Source organism: Callithrix jacchus, chromosome 2 (assembly GCF_049354715.1).
Source record: "Callithrix jacchus isolate 240 chromosome 2, calJac240_pri, whole genome shotgun sequence".
Lineage (NCBI taxonomy): Eukaryota > Metazoa > Chordata > Mammalia > Primates > Cebidae > Callithrix > Callithrix jacchus.
The window spans coordinates 36,297,442-36,317,768 of record NC_133503.1 but is presented as its reverse complement, the minus strand read 5'-3'; the positions used below and the strand labels follow the sequence as shown (position 1 = coordinate 36,317,768).

The 20,327-nt window shown below is 37.8% G+C and overlaps 3 protein-coding genes across 62 annotated transcripts in view; 1 reads left to right on the top strand and 2 right to left on the bottom strand.

Annotated features, from left to right (window-relative positions):
• Positions 1 to 5,786, bottom strand: part of PKD2L2 (polycystin 2 like 2, transient receptor potential cation channel) — a 44,584-nt gene extending 38,798 nt beyond the window's left edge. For 2 of the 11 annotated variants that reach the window (XM_035292120.3, XM_035292122.3), the window contains exons 1-4: positions 5,514 to 5,594; positions 4,436 to 4,537; positions 2,412 to 2,545; positions 88 to 344 (exon numbers count right to left, since the gene is read on the bottom strand). In XM_035292120.3, the coding sequence (XP_035148011.1) occupies positions 88 to 344; positions 2,412 to 2,545; positions 4,436 to 4,537; positions 5,514 to 5,544 (524 nt within the window). In that variant the 5' untranslated portion in view covers positions 5,545 to 5,594. Of the gene's footprint in view, positions 1 to 87; positions 345 to 2,411; positions 2,546 to 4,435; positions 4,538 to 5,425 lie in introns of all 11 variants that reach the window. The other 9 variants (XM_035292125.3, XM_078360017.1, XM_017967907.5 and 6 more) reach the window with 7 other exon arrangements.
• KLHL3 (kelch like family member 3) overlaps positions 5,657 to 20,327 on the top strand; it is a 297,123-nt gene continuing 282,452 nt past the window's right edge. For all 48 annotated transcript variants that reach the window (XM_078360226.1, XM_078360135.1, XM_078360232.1 and 45 more), the window contains exon 1: positions 5,657 to 5,870. The gene's annotated coding sequence lies outside the window, so the exon portion shown is untranslated. The remainder of the gene's footprint in view (positions 5,871 to 20,327) is intronic.
• Positions 7,219 to 20,327, bottom strand: part of MYOT (myotilin) — a 21,956-nt gene continuing 8,847 nt past the window's right edge. For all 3 annotated transcript variants that reach the window (XM_002744187.6, XM_008985376.5, XM_008985385.5), the window contains 8 exons: positions 19,551 to 19,725; positions 18,277 to 18,378; positions 14,212 to 14,261; positions 13,222 to 13,354; positions 11,749 to 11,956; positions 8,860 to 9,025; positions 8,061 to 8,194; positions 7,219 to 7,852 (listed from right to left, as the gene is read on the bottom strand). In XM_002744187.6, the coding sequence (XP_002744233.1) occupies positions 7,680 to 7,852; positions 8,061 to 8,194; positions 8,860 to 9,025; positions 11,749 to 11,956; positions 13,222 to 13,354; positions 14,212 to 14,261; positions 18,277 to 18,378; positions 19,551 to 19,725 (1,141 nt within the window). In that variant the 3' untranslated portion in view covers positions 7,219 to 7,679. The remainder of the gene's footprint in view (positions 7,853 to 8,060; positions 8,195 to 8,859; positions 9,026 to 11,748; positions 11,957 to 13,221; positions 13,355 to 14,211; positions 14,262 to 18,276; positions 18,379 to 19,550; positions 19,726 to 20,327) is intronic.

The following is a 20,327-nucleotide window of genomic DNA, read 5'->3' as shown; positions in this document are numbered from 1 at the left end:
CCATCTGGCATTACTTGGAAAACACACATCTAAAAGATACAATGGTAAATGCTAGAAAAAATTACAGTATAATTTTATGCTACTTACTCACTATTACTTGTAAGGCCAAAATTAGAGAGGTCTTCATTTGCAGAAGTGTATTTGCCATAACATTCGCTTATCGAAGACTGAAAAGATGAATAGACTTTGCATGTGTTGTTGCGGACTTTTAGTTGACGAACTCTGGGGACTCCTAGAAGTATGTTCTCATAGTAGATGCGACTGCTGTTCTTCAAATTATACAGCTGCTGGTTATTGTACCATGAATCCCAGTACAGACCTTCCAAAAGGGGTCCTTCCATAAACTTCATATAGAAAAATAAATGTCATGGGAAAAATATTTTCATGTCAATAGAATCTACATTCACAACATTATGCATAAGAGATTCTGAGTATGAAAATTAAACTGTTGACCAAGCCACCATTAATGGTAATCGTAATGCTAATGAAGCTACTGCGGATGGTTAACACTCATTAAGCATGTACTGTGTACTAGGCCCTGCTCTAAGCACTTTACAAGCATTAATTCATTGAGTCCCATAGCCCTTCTTCTCTCCTTATTGAAAATTTTCTTCCAATACATGAGTATCAGAGCTGGTCATAGCTATACATCATGACTTCACCCTAAAGATGTCTCTACATCTCCTCCCAACTCTTCCCCAACTCTGGGCAAGGTGCCTACTACTCCAGGCTCTGCCTGCCCCTTGCTGCTCATTCTGAGATCCCAAGCCTAGGGTTCATTTACTTCCTCCTTTTGTCTTCTCTGCCATTGGCCACATACACGCTTCAGATAACACAATAACAAAGTGGCAAGGTGACCTCTACTTCTTTTATTATTCTTTCCTATTTCACCTAACCAGCTAGGATCATTTAGCCATCTCACACTTGCCCTCTCACTTTCAAGAAATGACCCTGTCTCCTTGATAAGTTTCAAAATCCTGTACAGCATTCATGATATGACCTTTGTCCAATTCATAATTTGGCCTTGTCCACCTCATCTTCCACATGCTCACAATATCAAACATAACTCCATGTGTAGAATTACTTATAGAACATATTGTTCCTTGTCCTAAAATATCCATCCCTGATTCATCCTTCAAAATGCAACTAAATTGTCATCACCACTGGAAGCCTTCTCTAACTGCCTTGTTCTTACATGCCCCAATGTGCATATGCCAGGTTTTGTGTCCTGGGATAGCTGAAACTGCTGTCCTCTTAACTGTTCTTTCCTCATAATGTGAGTATGTTGTTATGTTAAATGTAATGGAAAAAGCAAGTCTGCTCCAATGCTGAAGGAATAATTCCCTTATGTAAGTAAAAACACCATGATATTCTTATATGTACTTTTTGTTGTATACTGAATATTACTGAAACATATACACAGTAAAGGGTTGTATGCCAAAACCACATATATTACACTGTCTGGGCAATTAAAGAACTTTTTAAGAGTACATTTTGCTGGGCGCGGTGGCTCAAGCCTGTAATCCCAGCACTTTGAGAGGCTGAGGCGGGTGGATCATGAGGTCAAGAGATGGAGACCATCCTGGTCAACACGGTGAAACCCCGTCTCTACTAAAAATACAAAAAATTAGCTGGGCATGGTGGCGCGTGCCTGTAATCCCAGCTACTCAGGAGGCTGAGGCAGGAGAATTGCCTGAAGCTAGGAGGCGGAGGTTGCAGTGAGCCGAGATCTCGCCATTGCACTCCAGCCTGGGTAACAAGAGCGAAACTCTGTCTCAAAAAAAAAAAGGGTACATTTCACTATACACAATTATAGACTGACTAGATCCTAACCCTCACATAAGATGTAAGTCTTCTATTTAACAAATGAAATGAGAATGTTTAAAAAAAATCATAATTTTTTCTTTGACGGAGTCTTGCTCTGTTGCCCAGGCTGGAGTGCAATGGTGGGATCTTGGCTCACTGCAACTTCCACCTCCTGGGTACAAGTGATTCTCCTGCCTCAGCCTCCTCAGTAGCTGTGATTACAGGCGCCCGCTGTTATACCCGACTAATTTTTGTATTTTTTAGTAGAGACAGGGTTTTTAACATGTTGGTCAGGCTGGTCTCGACCTCCTTATCTCAGGTGATCCACCTGCCTCGGCCTCCCAAACCAAAGTGCTGGGATTACAGGTGTGAGCCACCATGCCTGGCCAAAAAAATCAATTTAAAAAAAATTACAAGGATAGTATCACAATGAGAACATAGGCTCTCAATAAAACACTTACTGGTTGGTTGTTTCTAATAGTTTAAAGAAATGATATTTATTTTTACTCATTTCTTCAAAAGATATTCATTGGGTACTCACTGTGTATGCCAAGAGTTCATGGACTACCTAAATCTACTTCATCCACAGTCACACGATACTTTACCTTCCAAAACTCAGTTATGCTGCGAATAGACTTAAAGTTGGTTCTTTCTTCACCAGGCACAGAAGTGTCCAAAAATAGAGATGACATAACTTTGTTTAAGTAATACATATGTGGGTTTACCATCCCAAAAGTCACTAAGGAGAAGAATTTTTTGTTTAAAAAAATTGTTTAATAATTTACATTTAAAAACTTATCAGGATTAAAAATGTTATATTTTGTTCTCAATTTTGTTTTGAAAATTAAACTTTATTATCTAATTATAAAAGTAATAATTTAAACAAATCTAAAATAGAAATATAAAAAATAGGATGTAGTTTCTAGAATTAGTTTGGCAAATATTCTTGATTTTTCTTTATGCATACACATTTATAAAGAAAATAAGTTTATTTTTATAAAAATGAGGAGACATTATATACACTATTCTGCAAGTTGGCTTTTTCTCTACATGAGAATAAGGCAATATAGTATGGTGAGTGGTTAAGGTTATATAGACTTTAAATTCAGACAGATAAAGGTTTGAGTCCCATTACAGGGATGGTATCCCTTACCTCCTAGTTTTGTTGTGAGAAGTGAGATGATGCACAGAGAACATTTAAAACTGTGTTTTGGCACATGAGTTTTTAAAAAATATTAACTAGTGGCCAGGTGTGGTGTCACACTTGTAATACCAGCACTTTGGGAGGCTGAGGTGGATCACTTGAGGTCAGGAGTTCAAGACCAGCCTGACCAACATGGTGAAACCCCGTCTCTACTAAAAATTTACAAAATAAGTTGGGTGTGGTGGCACAGGTCTGTAATCCCAGCTACCCGGGAGGCTAAGGAAGGAGAACCTGGGAGGTGGAGGTTGCAGTAAGCTGAGATCATGCCAATGCACTCCAGCCTGGGTGACAGAGTGAGACTCTGTCTCAAAAAAAAAATCATATTATAAATGGAGATTCAGGTTGCTTTCTTCATTATATATAAAAAAGTGTTCTTTAAAAACTCTGAATAACGGGATTATATGTGATCTTTTAATTTTTAACATTTTCAAATGTTCTGTAGTAAGCATGTAGTTTTCATAACTAAGCTTTTATAAAGCAGTCTAAGATATCTTAATTTATAAAGTTGGCTACAGTTATTATTTTTTCTTTGTTTTTTTTTCTTGAGACAGGGTGTCAGCCTGTCACCCAGGCTGGAGTGCAGTCATTGCAATAAAAGCTCACTGCAGCCTGGACCTCCTGTGCTCAAGCAGTCTTCCACCTCAGCCTCCTGGGTAGCTAGGACTACAGGTGTGTGCCACCATACCTGGCTAATTTTATAGTTGTCTTTTCAATCAAGATGGAACTCAAACTCACCCCTACACCACCAATTAATTACTTAATTGCTATACAATTGCCAGTGTGTAGCATATACCAACATGAGATAAATGCGAGCTTTCATCAACTGTATATTGGATGCCATAAAGACAAATGCTCTTTAATACTCCTCTTCACGTATTAAGCCAATGCTATTGACCCACAGATAGGTGGAATGCAGGTTGAGATGTTTTCCCAGTCCTTCCTAATGATTTGCATTGACTCAGCACAAACATATATATATTTTTAACTGCATTAGGTCAGTAAAAAGAACCAAGCTAATGGCAGACACCAAGATGAACTTTGGCCTCATTTGTACTTTGATTTATGAAACTCTGTTGTGTCTATATGACTCTCAAAATAAAATTGCAGTTGCCAACCCAAGGGATGAATTATGTTCAGGACAGAATTGCCAAATGAAAGGAATAATTATATTCAATCAATATTGACTATGGAAGCTTCTTATATATGCGATGTAAAATTTTGCCCCTTAAGAACTGGAAATAGTCAATTTCTAAATGAAATAAATCTAAATGAATTTAAGATTATGTCTAAACTGTGTCACTATATTTTGAGTTTTAGTAGCCTCACAGCTTAAGGTTTTGAAGTCTGTATGTTTTATTTTTCATCTTCATATTTTAACTTCTTAGTTCAAACAAACAGCATCTTTATTTATATCTGTGTACTTACATATACATAGGTTTATTAAAAAAATAAAGTAGAGTAACAACTCCTGAAGTGTGGTTCTAATTTCTACTTCGTTTCTGTAATGCAGCTTATGTTTCGAAGTCCCTGTGAGGTATAAGACAAAATTTTTCCTTACATTATTATGTAATTTATAATTTTTTTTTTTTTTTTTTTTTTTGAGACGGAGTTTCGCTCTTGTTACCCAGGCTGGAGTGCAATGGCGCAATCTCGGCTCACCGCAACCTCTGCCCCCTGGGTTCAGGCAATTCTCCTGCCTCAGCCTCCTGAGTAGCTGGGATTACAGGCACGCGCCACTGTGCCCAGCTAATTTTTTGTAATTTTTAGTAGAGACGGGGTTTCACCATGTTGACCAGGATGGTCTCGATCTCTTGATCGTTGTGATCCACCCGCCTCGGCCTCCCAAAGTGCTGGGATTATAGGCGTGAGCCACCGCGCTGGCCTGTTTTTAAGTGACAACAATGGAAAAACCACAATCACTTTTAGTCATTACATTGAGAGGCGGAAAGCTCCAATAGCTTCTAGCTATTTTTCAATTCTTAGTTTTACGAGGCAGGGATAATTACTAAATTTTCCCATCAGGGTAAGCGGGTCGTCATTTTTTGACTATATACTATTAATAACAGATTTTATATCATGATCTCTTCTCACCAGTCCTGTCTTAAGATGAAAAAGCAAATTACAAAATAAGCAAAACCCCTCATCTGTCCTAACCGTTTTCTCCACCCTCAATACTGCTGGAGGGGGAAAGAGCACCCCGGCTTGAATTCTGTCAAGGTCACGATTCCCCTGATCAACAAAGGACTTTAGAGACCGGCCTAGCGACGGCCACTAGACAGCAGGTGGCAACGCCCATATCGAGCCTCCGGCCAGAGGGGAGTGCCACGGCGCCCAGTGCACTGGGACCATCTGTCCCTCTCCGTTTCTCCAGGGGAGGCTGTGAGGGCTAAAGGTGTCGCCAGTCACATCTCTCACATGAATTTGGGGCCGCAGAGTTCCTTCCAGGGTGTCTGGAATTGCCATATCGCCCCTGTCCCTCCTACTCCTTAGAAGCATCCCTCACCGCCTCGGTGCCACCGTGACGCCTCAGCCATGGAGGACCTGGACTACACTGCCAGTTCGTCTTCCCGACGCCTCGGCGCCTGCGCGCTAATTTCCGGCGTGCGCTGCTCGGCTCTGACGCCTGCGCGAGGCCCCAGCTCCTCCAGGGCTGCGAGCTACTCGACCAGTCGCCACTGCGGCTGCGCGGCAGGGTCTGCGGGCTGCTGGTTGCGGGGCGTCTGGTGTGGAGGGCCAACTTCTGGGAATAACCTGGCTGTGGGCTTAAAAATCGCATTCATTCATTATCACGGGCTTCTCTTTCTCGAATGTCTTTAACATTTATCGCCTTGTTTAGTCTCCACATCCACCTCCGTGAAAGGTAGGTATTTTTGTCCTCATTTTAGGCCTGAAGAAACCGAGACGCTGAGAAATGAAATAATTCACTGAAAGTTGGGGCCAAGTCTGTTGGATGCCCAAGCCCGAATGCCTAACCGTGACCCCACGCTGCTGCTGCTGCTTACAGAAACTGGTTATTAACCGAGAGCTGTTGCTGGAAGTAGCTTCCACTCCCCTGCCCCAGCTAATGTTAAAATAGATGAAAAACCCTGCAGTGGTTATGTGAAAGGGCAGGTGAAAACGGGAGTCCTTGGGAGGCCAGACCCACATCTGACCCAGGAGCTTTGCAAAGATGAGAAGGTTGGTAAACCAGCTATAGAAAAGGCCAAACTAATTTGGCTGTAAATTAAGGCAGCCAAAAGCCCTCCAGGATGTAAGACAGGACGGATTCTCGTGTTGATAAAAAGGAAAATAAAATGGAATCCAGTCCAAAGGCTCCAGGGAAACCTGCAAAGAAAACGACTACACAGTTTTGAAAGGAAAAGATAAAGCCACTTTTGTTATTTCCCTGAAAGAGATGTAGACTGATGTCGATAAATGCTGTTTTATGTGTAGATAAAAAGCAAAACTAGGCCACACAGTAGTGAGGGTCAAAAACTACCATTGATACGAGGAACAGGAGAGGCCTCACCAAAGGCTGACAGCCAGTGAACTAGAGGAAACTAGAGGCCTGAGGAAAAAAAAGAGTTTTGGAATAGTTTTAACGAAAGGATTTAGGCTTTCTGGTACTGGGACTCTAGCTGCTCACAAAATTATGCTTTCTAATGTAACAGGTTATCTGAAGTTGAAGTTATTGGAGGAAAAACACCCATATGTAGGCATTACATGATAATAATTTTAAAAGATGGAGTCTCCCTATGTTTCCCAGTCTGGCCTCAGATTAAGAAATCCCCAGCTTGACCTCTCCCAGCAGCTGGGACTACAGGGCTGCCAAATTCACATTAACTATGAGAATTAAGCAGGTAACCTCTAGAGACTATTCTTATTCCTCTGTATCGTTCCAATTTCAGTATATGTGATGCCGAGGCAAGCACAAGACTATTCTTATTCCTTTGAGCACAACAGACTAAAAAATCCTGAAGAATTAGAGACCTATTTGGTTAAAACAAAATCATAATTCAGTAGATTCAGTCATAATTTAAGTTATTGTGGTTGCCTTTGAAGTGCAAACCATGGAAAGTCTAGCTCAGTTTCTAGAGGAATTGGCTGAGCTGTGAGCTTCACACTGTTCTAGAATATAATTTTGCTTTTTTGGAACTTGTTATTCATAGGTTTTGCTGAGTGGAGTTTTATTTTACAGATCTAGTCTTTTGTGAAGAGGAGACAGTCTGTTTTAAATAATTAAATTTTATTCTCTTTTGACATAAAACTGTGGAACACTCAGATAATCTATACCATGTTAGTATTCCTAAAAGAGAAAACAGGTAAAACAGTATTTAGAAAGCAGTACCAGTAAACCTTATTACAAGTATTAGATGTGTTTAAAAAGTTGATATTAATTTATAACCTGTAATTGTTAAATGTGTATGACTTAAATGTTAAAATCCTGCATTTTAAGATCATCTTCTACAGTTACAAATCCATATACCCAGATTTTCTGTAGGCTTCACAAATCAGAAGAGTAGGTAGAATGTGCAAGAGTCAAAGGATAAATAATATTATAAATATATATTAACTATATTACCTAATTAAAACCATAATCTGTTAATACAGCTATGGATTAATTTCAAAAAATGTAATCAAATATATTACTAATGGTGTAGTTGGCTGTTTTCCAATGTTGGTAAAGTTATTAAAGTTCTTCACTTTCATAGAGTCCAGATTGAGCTGCCAAACGCTGAAACTCTCCTTCTGGGTTAAAAGCTTGTTTCACATCCAAACCTTTCCCGTTAAGTGCTAAATATTTGCTGAAGGTTGGTCGAACCCGTAACTTCTTAGGAGCTGGAAGAGTTTGGTTTGGACGTGCTGAAATAGATCATATAAAAGTTGATTCAGAAAATCTGTTCTAACCAAATTGGCCATATTTATTATCAGACAGGAAAAGAAAAAAGAACCAAAACTGATTATATATGGGGAAAACCTCTCAAATTTTATACTCTGTTGGGATTTGCATTTCTTATTAAATCTTCCTCATTAAATCCCTTGTAAGACTTTGGTTAATAGTATGACATACCTGTAACGTCTAATCTTGTGTTACATGTGGTCACTCCAGCTTCATTAACTGCTGACACAGTATACCACCCAGCATCTTTCTTGTTTACATCTTTTATCAGTAAAGTAACTCTTCCAGTGTTATCTTGATATAAGCTGAAAAAAATTTTTAAGAAATGAAAGTACAGGAATTATTTCTGTGAAGTGGATGTCTCTGACCTATACTCAGACTAAGAAGAAAAAGAAGCATTTGAAAATTCCGAAGCTATATCTATTTATTGCCAAATAGCTATTAGTCTTCTTGAATTAAAGATTCCCACTTGGGTGCTGTCTTCCTCTACCCTTCAATCTGTCCCCTGATCTGAGGGTCCCTTGTCATTCACTCTGGTGTTTCTGTGTTTGTATTTATATGTATGTATAGGGGAAAGGAGGGGCCCTGACCTGTTCCCTTATCTGCCTTCTACCTCCTCCTTTGTTAATAAAGGCTGAAGCTTTTTTGTAAAGAAAAAAAAAAAAAAGAGACAAATCCCCCCCTTAATCTGGTTTATGTCATTTGTGTCCTTGAGCCGTCTTTCATCATCGTTGATAAAAGATAAATCCTCATCTACTTTATGGCTTACATTTCCGGTTAGTGGAATCTGGCTTTTTGAAGTTTTCTTATATTTATTATCTAATATATATTTTATTTTTCTTTAGTGTTTTAAAAACTAGACAAATTGAGATAAATACATGCCATTTATAATGCATGTTAAAAAGTGTAACTGGAAATAAACTATAGTAAGTAAATAAACTATAGTTAAGTCTAGAAATATATATCCTACCTTATTCGGTCAGTGTTGAATTGTACCATTTCATTATTTCTTTTCCAGAAAAGCTTTGGTGGAGGTATAGCAGAGATCTGGCATTCTAGTTTCACTGAGTCTCCCTCTAAAACCTTTTTGCTCTGTGGTTTGTAGATAAACATTGGTGCTCTTTTATGTTCTTTTGCTATATATTAATACAAAAATTCAAGTATTTGAAATATTATAAAAAGGCATTAAATCAAACCAAGGTATTATGAAATTTGTATGTTGATATTAAAATGTTAAAAAGCAACAGCAACGGAATTAGAAATTTTTAGTTCAAAAGATATGCAATACTATTTTATTATACCATTCAGAATTCTCAACTGTAATGACATGATTCATTGAATTGATAATTATAGATAATTATATTTCATTCAAATTTAAGTCACATTCTTTTTTTTCTTGAGGTGGAGTCTTGCTTTTCAGGAGTGTAGTGGTGTAATCTTGACTTACTGCAACCTCCACCTCCCGAGTTCAAGGGGTTCTCTTGCCTCAGCCTCCTGAGTAGCTGGGATTACAGACGTGCACCACGCCCAGAAAATTTCTATATTTTTTTTAGAGGACACGGGTGTTTGTTGTGTTGGACAGGCTGATCTCTTAACTCCTGGCCTCTAGTGATCCGCCCACCTCAGCCTTCCAAAGTGCTGGTATTACAAGCATGAGCCACCATGCCTGGACCAAATTTAAGTTATACTCTTTTTTTTTTGAGATGGAGTTTTGCTCTTGTTACCCAGGCTGGAGTGCAATGGCGCAATCTCAGCTCACCGCAACCTCTGCCTCCTAGGTTCAGGCAATTCTCCTGCCTCAGCCTCCTGAGTAGGTGGGATTACAGGCACACGCCACCATACCCAGCTAATTTTTTGTATTTTTTTTTTTTTTTTTAGTAGAGATGGGGTTTCACCATGTTGACCAGGATGGTCTCAATCTCTTGACCTCGTGATCCACCCGCCTTGGCCTCCCAAAGTGCTGGGATTACAGGTTTGAGCCACCACACCTGGCCCAAATTATACTCTTTATCATATCATCTATAGGGAGGTAGCATGAGTGATGGAAAAGAGTGTCAGACAACTTGGGTTCAAATTGCCTTTTGGCTCCATAAGCCATGCCAAATTGGTAAAATTTTATTTAGTTTCTCTGATCCTCAGTTTTATCTATAGTTAAAAAAAAATCCAGGTAGTAGTGACTGTTGTGCCTACCACATAAAATAATTGTAAGGAACAAATGAGATAATAAAGAGATACTTTGTAAACTGTGAAGGAATATGGGAATATCAGTAATTATCATGAACTTATTTTCAACTACCTGAGGGGAAAGAGGAAATGATAGTTCAGTACCATAACCCTGGTTTTTCTGAAGGAGAGATGAAATTGAACAGATGACAGCCAAGAACTCTTTCAGCTCTACTATTGTAGTATTTCGGAAGCCATTGGTACAAATAGAATTTGCCTAAACTTTAATCACTTAAATTGTATGTGTTTTTTAAAATTTCCAGCTCACCAGTTTTTCCCTGAGATTGAGGCCCTTTGGTATATTATGGAATTATCTTAAAGATTTTGTATTGATCTGGGTAGAATATAAACTCAAGAAAATAACTTATCCTTTAATCCAATCAAACTTATATAATAAGCAGTGAATTATAGCAAAATGTCTCTAATGCAATATACAATGACTTAAAGTATTAAAAATGTGGTATGGGTTGAGTATCCGTTATCTAAGATGCTTGGGACTAGAAGTGTTTTGGATTTCTGATTTTTAAAAAAATTTTAGAATATTAGCTTTATACTTCTTGAACATCCTTGATTTGAAAATCTGGAATGCTCTAATGAACATTTCCTGTGTGTGTCATGTCAATTTTGGAGCATCTTGGATTTCAATTTTTGGATTAGGGATACTCAACCTGTATATTTAAAACACTTAAAGTGTAAAATTTCAAAACCAGACACCAGTTTTATAAGAGTTGCCCTACTTAAGACAGATTTGAGACATAAATTTAGTCATACCTGTTTTCTAAAGCAAGTGGGCCTGTTTTGGTTATAATTAGACACTAGTTTCCTAGTAAAGAAGACATAGTCTAAGGCTAAAAGCTGATATTTACTCTTGTTTTTTTAAGAAATTTTTAAAAATAAGGTCTCACTCTGTCACGCAGGCCTGAGTGCAGTGTATATATAGCATAGCTCACTGTAACCTCAAACTCTAGGCTCAAGCTATCCTCCTGCCTTAGCTTCTCTAGTAGCTGGGACTATAGGGGTACACCACTATGTCCAGCTAATTTTTTTATTTTCTGTAGAGACAAAGAAGGTCTTGCTATTTATTACCCTGGCTGGTCTCAAACTCCTTGGCTCAAGTGATCTTCCCACCCTGGTGCCTCTTAAAGTGTTAGGATTACAGGCCTGAGTCACTATACCCAGCCTACTCGTCACGTTTAAACTATGTATTTAACATTATGACAGATTATGATAATTCTGTAATATTATGAGTCAGATTGGTTATTTTTATTATCCTCATTTTTGAGAAATGAAGATTAGAGAAACGATTAGACTAAGATTTTCATTTTGAGACTCTACAGTTACAAAGCTTTGGTGGTAGATCTGTCATTCTAGTTTCACTGACTTTCTTACATATATATATATAATAGATATATGTGTGTGTATATATATGTGTGTGTATATACATACATATGTGTGTGTGTGTGTGTGTATATATAAATATTTGTTCTGTGGTTTGTAGATAAAAATGGGCATTCTAATAGGTTATGTAGACATTAACCTTAAATACAAAGTCTGCTGGGCTTTTCTTTTAAAATACTTTCTTTTTTAAATACTTCTGGATTTTAAGGCATTCTCAAGGGTCCCTTTAGAGGCTTACCAAGGACATCCAGCTGCACAGTAAAGGTGGCTTCTCCTGCTCTATTCTTGGCAACACATACATAGGCCCCTGTATCTGAAGCTCTGACTACTTCAAAGATGAGTGAATGAAGACCCTTCTCAGACACTATCATTTTGTGCAAATCATCTGATTGAACTGGTCTTCCATTTAGATACCATGACACATCAGGAGCTGGCAGTCCACTCACCTAGAAAGAAAAACACAAGGAGATGGCAGAATTTTAAAGTATAGCATCACTGGAACCTATTCTTCCATATATGAATTTAAACAGTCCCTGGGTTTGTGATTGAAATGCAAAGCAGGAGCTCAAAAAGGTATTTATAATTTTTTTAAACAAAACATTGGAAACTAAGATCCCTGTAGGCTATCTCAAACCATAACTCTTTCACATGCAACCTCAGTCTCTTTACGAACTCTTATTTACTATATTTAGAACATTAATTTATGTTATATTGGTTTCCATAAGGAATATAGAAGTCCTATGGCTTTTCTGGCTAAATGTGACTGCAAATGAAGTTCCAGAGGCATATATAGGTGAAGCTTGCTGATCTAATGAGTAATTTTCCTAAAACAGAGTGTTCTTGAGCTGTAGTTTGGCATATAAATGGCAATTTGTTAAGTGTTTTTACATAAACGTTTAACAATGAAATCCAAAGCTTTAACACTATAGTTCATAGGGAATCTGGAAAAAAATTTTATAAGGAAAAAAATCTCCAAAATGAGGATAATAAAAATACAGCCTCTTCTAAAGAGCTATTCTAGTCTGAGGGACTCTTTTAGGCCAAGAGAAAGCAAGGTGGCTTGAATTTCTTGATAGAGGAGAATTGGAAAGACATAATACTTTAAGGCTGGGCACGGTGGCTCATGCCTATATTCCCAACACTTTGGGAAGCCGAGGCGAATGGATTGCCTTGAACCCAGGAGTTCTATCTAGACCAGCTGGGTGTGGTGGTGTGTGCCTGTAGTTTCAGCTACTAGGGAGGCTAAGGTGGGAGGATGCTTGAGCCTGGGAGATGGAGGTTGCAGTGAACTGAGATGGCGCCATTGCACTCCAGCCTGGGTGACAGAGCAAGACCCTGTCTCAAAAATAAATAAATAAATAAATAAAAGGCATTATACTTTAGAAATTCTATTGTTCTGATAGCTTCACTAACAAAGAGTATTTATTAGGTATACCTATTTACTTGGTTAATCCTCATAACTTTTTGGGATATCTGTTATCCCACTTTACAGATTAGACAAAAGCACAGAGAGGTTAAATGACTTGTCTAAGGTTGCTTAGTTGAAAGGTGGCAGAGCCAGAATTCAAACCCACATCACTTTGACTTCAGAATTTGTGTTCTTGTCCATTGTACGTACTGCTTTGCAAACTATGAAGTCGGAAAAGGACATTTTCAAAACTTAGTACCCTATTGTTGATTTCTCCCCATTACTTTTGAACTCTTCTCTTACTTTGAAGTCCATTCTGCAGAATCTTCCTTCATCAATCGACATGTTCTCTGGTACTTCAATGAAACGTGGTGGATAAAATTTCTCCTGGATTGCGTCCTGATCATTCACAGTTCCCCTTGAGGATGATCTACTTCTACAAAAATATTTTGGTAACAATTATGCATAAACATTGTCATTGCTTTTCATTTTGCACAAATATAGTTTAGCCATCAATTTTTTTTTTTTTTGAGACAGAGTTTCATTCTTGTCTTTCAGGTTGGAGTGCAGTGGCCCAATCTTGGCTCACTGCAACCTCTACCTCCTGGGTTGCATTTTCCTGCCTCAGCCTCCTGTATAGTTGGGATTATAGGCATACGCCACTGCACCCAGCTAATTTTGTATTTTTAGTAGAGAAAGGGTTTTACCATGTTGGTCAGGCTGGTCTTGAACTCCTGACTAGATTATAGGCGTGAGCCACTGTGCCTGGCCTAGCCATCAAATTTGAAACCACAGAATCTACTGTTTGATCTGATGGTATAATAACAAGAGAGAGAGGCGTTAGGGCTGAATTTATTTACTGTGGCATATTTGATGACTGTTAGAAATGATAGCAATTTAGAAACATCTGGTACAAATTGTACATCTTAGTTCTCTTTTACAGTGCCATGAATTGATGAAGAAATGGGTCTATTAAAATGCCCAGTACTCAGTAGATTATTCTTATCACCAGAGATTGTATAATTAGAATTGAGTCTCCATTATCATGAGAAAATTGTTTAATATAGAAGCACGGTCCTGGCTTATTTGACCAAAACATTAAAAAATTCCCCTGTGATAGTTTTGATAATTAACATCAAAATTTTGATCATCTTCTCAGACATTAGAAAATACACATTGTATTTTTTTAAAAGATACAGAGTAGTCTTGAGGGCTTTATAAGTATTACATTTTTAAGCTGAAAATATTTTAGGTAGGAAAACATACATTTCTTTAAAATTAAAAAAATTTTACCTTACTTGTGATGTAGGAACTTGCAGTCGTGCATGTTCTGAGTTGTGTTGCTGAAATTAAAACATAATAAGAATGTTTACATGCAATTGTTACCTTGAATAAAGCAGAATTCAGTAGTTATAGATGAAAGGAACATTCCTATTGTGTTTGGCTGTACTTGTACAGCCCTGGCAAGTTCTATCTGTTTAGCTTTTGAGCACTTAAAATACAGGGAACTAACATACTACCACTCTAGCAAGAAAGCCCCAGAATTAATAGGACTATTAAACAAGTATGATTTATGTAAATTAACTAGACTTGGAATTGATGGTGGTTCATTTTTCAGATGACATTTTATGACAAAGGATGATGTTTCTCCCTGATGCATTTGAAATGGGAGCGCATAGTACAGATTGTCCTTTACTAAAACAGGAATAGACATGAAGTCACTTGTATTGGCAGTAGATACAGGGATGATGCCTTCTTCTCTAAAGTGGCACCAACAGCAGTAAACACATATTAGACTGGAAAATTCTTCTCTTTTTAGCTTGTGGCACAAGATCCTGATGGACTCCATGAAAGATATGTGTAGAGCTATGAAAAAGCTTTGTAAAATAGCATTAATTCCTGTTTAATGAAGTTATATTTAAGCAAACATCTTTTAGGATTTATATCTGAGCACTAGAAAATTATTTCTATTTGAGAATAAAATCAGGGATTTGTGAAAATTATAAGATAACTAATTGATTAAGTAGTATATATTTTGTGTGTTTCATTGTGCTTAGCACAGTGGGAGATACAAAGTATAAAATACAGTCCCTACCCAAAGCTGTGTAAGAACACACAAAATCTGAGTACAAATAATTTGTTTTGGGATGAATCTATTTATCTAATGTATTTTGTCATTTTTAAGGCTTAAACTCTGTAGCAATTTTTGGCTAGCCTTAAGGTTCTCTAAGTAAAATATCAAAACAACTGGTCAATTCAGTGATCAAGCAAATCAACTAATTTGTTGGTAAAGTAAAAGTAATCCAATTAAAAATATCCAGGCTGGGCATGGTGGCTCACGCCTGTAATCCCAGCACTTTGGGAAGCTGAAGCAGGTGGATCACTTGAGGTCAGGAGTTTGAGACCAGCCTGGCCAACATGGTGAAACCCTGTCACTACTAAAAATACAAAAAATTAGCTGGGCATGGTGGCATATGCCTGTAACCCCAATTACTTGGGAGTCTGAGGCAGGAGAATCACTTGAACCCAGGAAGTGAAGGTTACAGTGAGCTGAGATCGCATTCTCTGCACTCCAGCCTGGACGACAGAGTGAGACTCCATCTCAAAAATAAATAAATAAATAAAAATATCCAAATTAAGTCTTTGACATTTTTCTTTTTCTTTCTTTCTTTCTTTCTTTTTTTTTTTTTGAGATCGAGTCTTGCTCTGTTGCCTAGACTATAGTGCAGTGGCACGATCTTGGCTCACCACAACCTCCGCCTCCCAGGTTCAAGCGATTCTGCTGCCTCAGCCTTCCGAGTAGCTGGGATTACAGGCACGTGCCACCATGCCCAGCTAATTTTTTGTATTTTTAGTAGAGACGGGGTTTCACTATGTTGGCCGGGCTGGTCTCAAACTTCTGACTTTGTGATCCGCCCACCTCACCCTCCCAGAGTGCTGGAATTACAGGTGTGAGCCACCATACCTGGCATTTGTGGCATTTTTCTACAGTGACGGTGTGAACATGTATATAGTTATATTCAGAGATGTAGTATTTCGTTTACACCATAGTTTGGTGGTATTTTATATTATTTGGGTATAATGTTTGAAGTGTATAACAAAAGTGAGATTGGTCTTTTCTGATTTTGTAATGATATGTTTCTGTTGCTGTCTTTTTTCTCAGTACTATTACCTTCATTTTAAAGATTTTAAAAATGAATGAGAAAAACAATACATCCTTGTTTTTGGAATAATATACTGTATGTTTATAAGGTAAACCATCATCAGTATAATATTGCTTTGAGTAATTCCACTAATAGTGATGAGTTTGTGTCTCATTTTTGCTGTAATCTTCCATACCAAGTGCAGAGCCCAACATATAAGTAGATTCTCCATGTAAATTAGTTGAATGAATGAATTCATGAACTGTTTAGTAGCCAAAAATAAATTTAAGTTCTCTTTTCAGTTTCTAGTTCTTGCCCTGGTAGACGCTCTTCCATGCTTTTTAGCAGGTGTAGTCACATCAAACAGAACCAAAAAACTTAATTTCAAAGATTGGGTCTGGTGGCTCACACCTGTAGTAATCCCAGCCCTTTGGGAGGCTGAGATAGGCAGATCACTTGAGCTCAGAAGTTTGAGACCAGCCTGGGTAACATGATGAAACACTATCTCTACTAAAAATAAAAAAATCACCTGGGCATGGTGGCACACACCTATAATCCCAGCTATTCGGGAGTCTGACGCATAAGAATCACTTGAACTCAGCAGGTAGATGTTGGAAAAAAACTGAATTTCAGTTTTCTACATTTGGAAGCCAGGAATACTTGAGTTTCTAGTTTAATCTCTTTGGCTCCCAGTTTATTGTGGACATTTTGGAGGGAACGAAAGATAACTACAGATGGAAGAAGGAATGCTAACAGTCTGCCGTTCCAACTGTACATTTTTCTTTTTTTTTTTTGAGATGGAGTCTCGCTCTGTTACCAGGCTGGAGTGCAGTGGCACAATTTTGGTTCACTGCAACCTCCACCTCCCAGGTTCAAGCGATTCTCCTAACGTCAGCCTCCCGAGTAGCTGGGACTGCAGGTCCATGCCACCACACCCAGCTAATGTTTGTATTTTTAGAGAGATGGGGTTTCACCATGTTGGCCAGGATGGTCTTCAACTCCTGACCTCATAATCTGTCTGCCTCAGCCTCCCAAACTGCTGAGGGAGTTTATTTAGTCTTCACTAAAATACAAAAAATTAGCTGGGTGTGGTGGCGTCTGCCTGTAGTCCTGGCTACTTCAGAGGATGAGGCAGGAGAATTGCTTGAACCCGGGAGGCGGAGGTTGCAGTAAGCCGAGATCACTGCCACTGCACTCCAGCCTGGGCAACAGAGCAAGGCTCTGTCTCCAAAACAAAGTCTCCTTTTCTAAATGCTTATAAATAGCATTAGAAACAAAAGTCAGTCAGTTCCATCCACCATTGGATACAGAAAGAGGCCATGATAGGCATGCATATATACATATATATATATATATATACATATACATATATATATAATACACACACACATATATGTATGTATATATATATAATTTTACCCCATTTTTTGATAGTTCTAAAACCTGGAAACACAATGTCACAAAGTCAAAACACCAGACGTCTAATGGTATTATTTTTTATCAGAACATTTATGGGTCAGTTAGCCCTAGGACTCTCTCTAGTGCCTACATGGACAGAATATATGGGTTGTGAATCTTCAACAGGAAAGAAATTAAGACTCTAAATGAAAGTAATTATAACCTTTCTCATAAGCTGTTTAACATTTCAATGTTTTAAAACATACTTGTGGTACTAAAGAAACATCCAATTCCTTTTGTTATGTTCCTGTTTTTAAAAAATGCTTTCTAAAAACCAAATAAACCCCCTCATTAGTAATAGTTCTAAGATTAACAAATGTATCCTTTCCAAGAAGGGATTAACTTTACAGAGAGCATAAAGTTAATATCCCACAGGCTTGCACCTGATCAATTTGATTTTTTTTTTTCTTTTTTTTCTGAGACAGAGTCTTGCTCTGTCACCCAGGCAGGCACAATCTTGGCTCACTGCAAACTCCACCTCCCAGGTTCAAGTGATTCTCCTGCCTCAGCCTCCCAAGTAGCTGGGATTACAGGTGCACACCACCAGGCTCAGCTAAATTTTGTATTTTTAATAGAGATGGGGTTTCACCATGTTGGTCAGACTGGGACACCTCAGCCTCCTTGAGCTCAGGCAGTCTGCCTGCCTTGGCCTCCCGAAGTTCTGGGATTACAGGTGTGAACCACCATGCCTGTCCTGAAAAGCAGACATTTAAAAATCTTACAGAATAAAAATACTTGACAGAGCACTTTAATTTACCTGCGAGTTTCGTGTATCACTGTCATCTTGAGTGTGAAACACGGCAGCCGCGTTCTGTGGTCCTAGCAATCTGCGAGCCATCTTCTCTTCATATGTTAGACGCTTTAAATAATTTATTGAGACAGTAATTAGATTTAATAAAGATATTTGTACAGGTTTACCTTAAAACCACTACTATAGGTCAGAACTTAAAATTAGTTCTATCTATTGAATGATAGAGTCTGTGGTTTTTTGAAGTCTTTTTCTTCCATTCAAAGCATTTTCCTCCTATTCTAGTGCCATTTCCCTCACTTGCAGTAAAGATTCACTTAGGCTTTCTTTTTGCTCTTATGAACAAAAAAGGCAAGCATAATCACCCTTAAATAAGGATCTCCTAAGTAAAGGGAAATTGTTCCCTTTCCTCCCTTGTTCTACATGTTCCAGTCAACTTTGTTTTTGAGTCCTTACATTTAGAAGTAATTTTTATTTAATTAATTAATTTATTTTTGAGACGGAGTCTTGCTCTGTCGCCCAGGCTATAGTGCAGTGGCACAATCTCGGCTCACTGCAACCTCTGTCTCCTGGGTTCAAGTAATTCTCCTTTCTCAGCCTCCCAAGTAGCTGGAACTACAGGTGCATGCCACCACACCTGGCCAATTTTTGTATTTTTAGTAGAGATGGGGTTTCACCATATTGGTCAGGCTGGTCTTGAACTCCTGACCTCGGTGATCCACCCGCCTTAGCCTCCCAAAGTGATAGAATTGTAGACATGAGCCACCACACCCAACTAGAAATAGCTTTTATTAAATGAGCACTGAATATTTGACTGTACTAACTTCTAATTGAGAGCAGTGCAACTGATAGGCTAAATGTATTTGTATTAAAGACTTATAGTACTGTTTAAAGATAAGTTACTAATATAATGTACACAATAAGAACTACATAAAAATTATAATTATCTGTCAATATTATACATCCAAGTACGCTAAGTTGAGTTGACAGTAATTCCTATTCTTTGAGCATCAAACATATTTTATAAGAGGATAATATTTAAAACAGAAAAATTTCATTAAATCATTCAGATAGATTTTTCATTTGCTTCATTCTTTTACTGCTATAAACCAAGAGGTGATTTCATGCAGAGAAAAATGGAATAGGGACCAAATATTCCTTCTTTTTGAAAAATCTTATTCCTTGCTGATTATATGGACATAGATCTGTGAGATAAAACTTCCTTATTAAAATTAGATTTATAGTTTAATTGGCCTTTTGTACAAAATAGACATCTTGCCCACTTGATTTCCATTATGAAGAAGGGTGTCTTTGCATTTCAGCTTTCTTTCCAAATCTTGAATCAAAGCTTCTTTTGATCCTTGTATTTCATGATCAGGAGTTCTTGGTGTGGGCTTAGCATTTGCAGTTTGGGATGGATTAGCATTTACAGGTTGGCCAGCTGAGGACTGTTGATAGCTTTAAAAAGAAGAAAGAAAAGATTTTTAAAAAGATCTTGGGCTCATTTTGTAAGTTACCTTTAGATATGTTGAGTTTATTATCACTTAGTACTACTAGTATTATTAAAAACAAATTGCCCTAACAACAGAAATATTTTATAAGAATGGTTAACATCTTTTTTTTTTTTCCTTTTGGCAAATGGAAATTAAGTGGCAGGAGGAAAAATTTAGATTAGACATAAGGAGGATGTCCTTTCTTGAAGATGTTCCCTAAAGAATGTGAGAGTAAGTCTAGTTAATGGCAGCTTGAGAGCTCTTCCAATCTTATGACTGAATTTTTTTTTTTTTTTAAATTTAGATTCTGGGAATACATGTGCAGGTTTGTTACATGGGTATATTGTGTGATGCTGGGGTTTGGCCTTCTAATGATTCTGTCACCCAAGAGGTGAACATAGTACTTGATAGGTAGTTTTGAACCCTTTTCTGCCTCCTTCTCCCCTTCCTGATTTTGGGATCTCCAGTGTTTATTGTTTTCATATTTGTGTCCATATGTACCCCAGTGTTTAGCTTTCACTTATAAATGAGAACATGCTATATTTTGTTTTCTGTTTCTGTGTTAAT